The following is a 6565-nucleotide window of genomic DNA, read 5'->3' as shown; positions in this document are numbered from 1 at the left end:
TGCCACTGGAAATGCAATGTTTGCGGTCATTCTTGGGTTGGGAGTTATAGTCGGATCAAGATGCATCTTTTGGGTGTAGGTGGCAAAGCGGTTCATATATGTTCAAAATTAACGATATTGCAAAAATCACAGCTCTTGAGGATGTAAATGGCAGCAGATGCAAAGGGCAACTTCTCAAGTAAAAATGCCATGGCCCAAGCTCACCAAAATGAAAATATTGATGAAGCCACAAGCTCCAAAAAAAAAAATGAAAAATATGCCTCCACCAGGTTCTCGTTTTTGTGCAGTGGGACCAACTCTTACAGGAATGTATGCTAAGTTGAACCGTAATGATACAGATGATGCCATTGGAAAATTTCTTTTTGCCAATGGCATTCCTTTCCATGTTAGTCGTTATCCTTACTATAAGGAGATGCTAAAGGCAATTGCAGCAGCAGGACCTTCATATGGGCCCCCAGGTGAACATAAGTTGAGGACAGTGATATTAGAAAGGCAAGTGGCCAATATTAATGTGCAAAAGGAAAATATGAGGCAGACATGGGTGAGGGAAGATTGTTCTATCGTTATGGATGGGTGGACAAACATTGCCAAACGTCCACTTATCAACATCATAGTTACTTGCCGAGAGGGGCCTTTCTTTCTTAGAGATATTGATTGTTCTGGAAAGCACAAAGATGCAACTTTCCAATTTGAGCTTCTTCGTGATGCTATAGAGGAGGTTGGATCTACAAATGTTGTACAGGTTGTGACAGATGCAGCAGTTGTGTGTAGATCATACAGGCATATTTTCTGGACCCCTTGTTGTGTGCATGCGCTCAATAATGCATTGAAAGACATTGGAAAAATTGAGTGGGTATCTAACTTGGTGATAGCTACAAGAAATGTGCAAATGTTTATTTGCAATCACCATACCTCTTTAGCCATGTACAGGTCTCATGCGAGGAAGGAATTCCTCAAGCCTACTAACACCAGATATGCTAGTTATTTTCTTTTATTAGAAAGGATGTTGGAGGTGCAGTCAGCATTGCACGCCATGGTTGTAACTCCAGATTGGAACAGATGGGCAGAATCCAAGACAGAGGAAGGAAAGAAAATTAGGATTCAGATATTGGATAATGATTGTTGGACAGATTGTGGTTATTTGGTATCACTTTTACGTCCTGTAGTTGAGGTCATTCGCTACACTGACACAGATTCTCCTACTCTTGGAGAAATATATGAGACTTTTGATACTATGTTGGATCAAGTAAGGGTGGCCATTCGTGAGAAAGATCCTTCCTTAGAGTTCTATACGACCCAAATTCGACCCATTATACAGTGTAGGTGGGATCGAATGAATACACCTTTGCACATGGCAGCATATGCACTCAACCCAAAATGGTATGTGTCAAGGACTGGTAGAATTCTTCCCATTGAAGATCGAGAGGTCAAAAAGGGATTTCGAGCTGCCATTACAAAGATGTATAGTTCAGAAGAAGGGAGAAAAATTAGGAGACAGTGGATGCAATTTGCAAGTCTTAGTGGTCCCTTCAACAAGCATGATGCAAGGGAAGATCGCAATGATTTAGGCCAGACTGACCCCATTGGTTGGTGGACCATGCATGGGGATGATGCTCTAGAGATCCAACACCTTGCTATTCGCTTATTGTCTTAGATTGCTAGTTCCTCTGCAGCAGAGAGGAATTGGTCCACATATAGCTTCATCCACTCTATCAAGAGGAATAGACTTTCCTCTAGGAGAGCAGAGAAGCTAGTTGCAGTGCACAGTTCTCTACATCTTGCACATAGGAAGACACCAGAGTATCGGAAGGGACTGGCAACACGATGGGATGTGGATCCAGAGGATAGTGCACAGATAGATGACGAGGATGGATGAGATGAGCTGCGACATGGTTTGGTTGGAGTTTCATTGTTTACTGAAGAGAGTGACTCTGACTCGGATATTGAAATTCCCATTGATGGTCCTGATGACTTCATGCAGCAGATAGATGTAGAGGACCAATCATTGAGATTGAGTCCTTGATGCTGATTTATCATTTTATTTTCAGTGCTGACTATGCATTTTTCATTTTTGAGTTGCGATACTAGATATTGATGAATTGACTCTTCACTCTTAACTATTTTTGAGTTTGAAATTTGAAACTTTGAAGTTTGAGTTATATAAATTTAGTGTTCAAACTTTGAAAATATAGTATATACTATATAGTATATACTAGTATGTTTTGCTTTCAATTTAGATTCTAGAATGATGAATGATGAATTTAGTTTTTAAATCAATGTAGATTACTAGATTGTAGAATGATGAACTATTGAATCAATGAATGATGAATGATATCGATCAATGTATTTCATTATTTGAATATTTTATTACTATTTTTTTTTTTCTTTTTCAAATCTCAATGCTCATGGTATGTATGAATAATAATTAATTCAATAATGAGACTTGTCACTTGAGTATGTCATATGAATGATGTATCATGTATGTATCAAAATGAATGATGAGGATGGATCAATGATTCAAATTTCAATTGTCTATTTAATATTTTTATGCTTTCATTATTGAACAGTGAACAATGAATATGAACTTGAATTTTATATATATATATATATATATATATATATATATATATATACCTCGACGAATCCCCGCACCCCCGAAATTTCATTAAAATTTGAGGGTACTCCCACATGTCCCCCCTATGCGTCTCCCTGCACCCGCGTCTCCCCACACCGGAGTCTTGGTGGAACATTGATTTTTTTTACATTTTTATTACAACAGCTTGCATGTGCATTTGTTTTACAAAATTGTGCATTTTTTCTTTATTGTTTTACAACATTCATGTCTCAATCAAGGACAGTAGGGAAGGGGCAAAGGTATGAGAAGAATCTCCCCATTGGATATGTCCCTCTTCCAATTTCATCAGGGTCTGCAAAAGTTCCTTCTATTTCAAGTGGGGCTGCAACACCAACTTCAAATGTTGAGGGAAGACAACAGCGTCAAGATAAAAAATATCCCTTGTGGAAATATGTCACAAGAGAGCAAAGACCATGCAACAAGATGAAGGGAGGATGTAATGTTGCTTGGAAATGAAACTATTGCAAAAATCATTTCATAAGCACATATTTTGGTGTGAAATCTCATTTATTAGATTTACCAAGTTGTGGAATTGCAGCATGTACACAAGTGTCTTTAACTAAGAGGAGGGAAATGGAAAAAGAGGCCAACCTTGGTATGGCAAAGGTGGCTGTTGTTTGTGAGGTTTTATCACTCCTAAAGTAACTAAACCACAATCATTAATTATCGACCAAGGTATATCTTTTTATTTCAAAGATGTTTGCACTGTATGTGCCAATACATGTAATAATCAGGTAAAACAAAAAATATGTCATTGAACACACTTGCAGAAATTAAAGAACTCTTGTAGAGTGGAAATACACGCTTGTAGGAATTAAAATGCACACCTCAAGAATGAAACACACTCGGCAATGAAAGAATATACACTTCATAAAAACTTCAGAGTAAATATAGGCACGCCATACACTATCAACTAAAGATATAACAACAAATGAATAATATAGAATTGATTAACCTGTGTAACAACACATAATAAATCTTAAATAAAAGTGTATCTATCCCACAATGAAACATGTGCAACAGTAATAAGAGATCTACACTAACACATAAGAAAATATATGCTATTAACACTGCGATCCATGCTAAAGAGGAGAGCCCTTCCTCCCTAGCATAGTGCATGAGTAAAACAAAAAATATTTAAGAATTCAACATGGAAATGGCAGTAACATCACCAAATATATGCTTGTATTAAAATAGTTGAAAGGTAAAAGACCAGAATGTCAATACTATCTCTATTGTCCATTTTCGTCCCCTCCTCATGAGACTAAGCTCTTTTATAAAGTCTTTATAGAGCCCAAAAATTAGGGAATGAATTAGCCATGATTAAGCTAGCAAAAATAATAAAAAGAGAGAAATCGTTACAAAATGCTTTTAATAAATATTTGTTATGGTTACGCCACTCTTGTTTAGATGCAATTGTAACTGCTAAGATCTTATTAACTGTTCACATGGGATTACTTCATGCGGCCCTTGACAATTGTCTTTGAAAATGGCGCCTACAGTCTTGACAATTCAGATTGTAACAACAACTTCGTGGTGTGACAACAACTTCGTGGTGTGACAACAACTTCATGGTGTAACATTAGGAAATGGAAAACCTAGGGTGTAACAACAAGTAACAACAACTCACACCATGTAACAATAAATAACAACAACAACAACTGTTCACCCATGGTTATCAGTGGTTATGGAAACACCTGAAATAAAAACATTCAAAAGAACTCTTTCAAAGATACCCTCGTTAGTCATCCCAAAGAAAGCATTGTTTCATTCAATACTTGACAAAAAATAACATAATAATAGGTCAAAGAAAAATGTTTCTTCTTTATGAGAGGGAGTGACATTGTACTGGGGAAATTGTAGGTTCAATGAGGAAAAATGGACAAAAATATGGAAAAGGATGCCTAAAATATCCGAAAATATTGCACCCAGCATCCCCCCCAACTGAAGCCACTGCATGTCCTCATGCAGATTCTTCAAAATGTTTAGGGTCATCATCTATTGTGACACTGACATATTGTTGATGTAGTAGTGAAATCATAGGTGTGAACAGTGTCTTCATCGTATTTCCTACACTTGTGGGTAGATAAGAGCCTATTTGTCCAGGGAACATTCATCATACTTGCTCAAGTGGAAATGAGGCTGGTATTTCTAAACCGATATCCAAATCAGAGGAAACTTGAATTTGGTCCCCATCAAGAAAGTTCTCGTCATTTTGATAATTCATACATATTCAGGGACTCGAGTAACAACTATCACGAAATTGGGGTACCTAAAGGGATCCCCTTCCTTTAGTGTTTCACAGCAAGCTTCCCATCGTTTCAAGCTTCAACTAATCCTTTACTTTTTAATTGTTCATAAATATTAAGGAAAAACCCAATAATCCTTCTCCTATAGAGGGACAATTGTTCTTCCATGTCTGATTTACTGAGAAAACTTTTGAATTCACACCTCATAGCAGCGTCCATATGAGGTTCTGGTCTTGTCTTCAGGGTTGCCTTTTCTTCATTCACAACAAATGATTTTATGGCAAGGTGCAGGTTAATTTTATTTCTCATGAAAGATATAAAATCTCGTAGTTGCAAATCTCCAACATAGGTGGAAAGGTCTGCAACCATCTACAAACTAGAATGATCAACAAATATTTCATGCAGGAAGAGGTGGCATAACACCCTCTTCTCATTGAAATCACATGAGGGAAACACATCCAAAAATGTTTGAGTGGAAATGCTCATGTAGGGTCTGTTCTCAAGGATGGATCTCAATTGTAAAAGATAAAATTTCTCTCACAAGAAAATTGGGTAGGACGGAGATGACATCCTGTAACCTAAAAGGTTTAGGGATAACTCATACATCTTACCTTTCTCTTCAGTCAGCTTCTTGACCTCTTGTTGTAGTTGTTGTCTCTATTTTTCCTTTTCCATCTCAACTTTCCTCATTTCCCATTTTATTAGCTCTTTCTTCAGCAATTCGTTGACCCACTAATCCTTAGGGGTATTAATAGCCTTATGATGTTCTTCTAAATAAATAACCCCCCTTTTCACAAAAGGTGCCATTTTCTTCCAATTATCCAATTTTGATATCAACAAAAGTCTTTCTAAATGCCACCCTTCTTGAGGGTCATGTGCTATTTTATGTGCAATAGCAGTAGAGGGTGTAAAAACATCTCATGTTTTGAGCTACTCTGCATCAGCTGCTGGTTCTTATGTATCATCAACTTTGTTGATAGGTTCTTGTGGAACAACTCTCATTTTTTCTTCTTTAAAAACCTTTGTCTCAATTGTTTGTTCTTGTGTACCAATAACATCAATGACACGTTCTCATGCATGGGTTTCTAGGTTAAAATCCATGGGGTGCTATGTTTCAATTGCTGGTTCTTGTGTGTGAGCCTCCCATGTTTTTGTTTGGGTTTCTTCTGAGATGGTGTCTACAATGCAAATATTATATCTTGTTGTTTCCAAACTCTCAAAATATGCTATACATAAAGGCCCTTGTGTGGTTTTTGATCCCAACGTATCAACATCCTCAACTAATGTATCGAGACCCAAAACCTTTGTTTTAATTTTTCTATCTCCTAATTGTCGCTTTAATTCCTTATTTTATTCTTCTAGATTCTTAATTTTAAGCAGAAAAGTTCAGGTTTCGTTCTTACCTAATGAAGAAGTGTCTTGTTCCTTGATCTATTTCTTTTTCTTCTACTTCTTTGTCGCTTCTTGCTTCCCCTTTTGTTCTTTTTGCTCGCCTATTTTCTTCTTGGACAAGGGCGAGGGTTCTTATTGAGTACCAAACTTAACCCTTTTCTTCGGTATTCTACCACCCACAAGTTTCTCAAGTGACCTCTTCTTAACTCTAATTCTTGAAGGCTATCCCTGTTCCTTCACTGTATCAGCTTCCCCTAGAGCATCTGTAGGAGTTTCATCTTGTCTCTGT

General features: G+C 37.1%; 1 protein-coding gene across 1 annotated transcript; it reads left to right on the top strand.

Annotated features, from left to right (window-relative positions):
* Positions 1-256: 256 nt before the first annotated feature.
* Positions 257-1654, top strand: LOC149235777 (uncharacterized). The gene has a single exon (XM_089368661.1). The coding sequence runs from the start codon at positions 257-259 to the stop codon at positions 1652-1654; it is 1398 nt and encodes a 465-aa protein (XP_089224787.1).
* The last annotated feature ends 4911 nt before the right edge of the window (positions 1655-6565 follow it).

Source organism: Pinus tabuliformis, chromosome 8 (genome assembly GCF_031772625.1).
Source record: "Pinus tabuliformis cultivar Carrire ecotype Pingquan chromosome 8, CPIR1, whole genome shotgun sequence".
Lineage (NCBI taxonomy): Eukaryota > Viridiplantae > Streptophyta > Pinopsida > Pinales > Pinaceae > Pinus > Pinus tabuliformis.
The sequence above is the reverse complement of the archived record's forward strand: the minus strand, read 5'-3'. Positions and strand labels throughout refer to the sequence as shown.

Bases quoted from the DNA above. Each gene is read 5' to 3' on its own strand.
- LOC149235777 (XM_089368661.1), top strand. From the start codon at position 257: ATGCCTCCACCAGGTTCTCGTTTTTGTGCAGTGGGACCAACTCTTACA.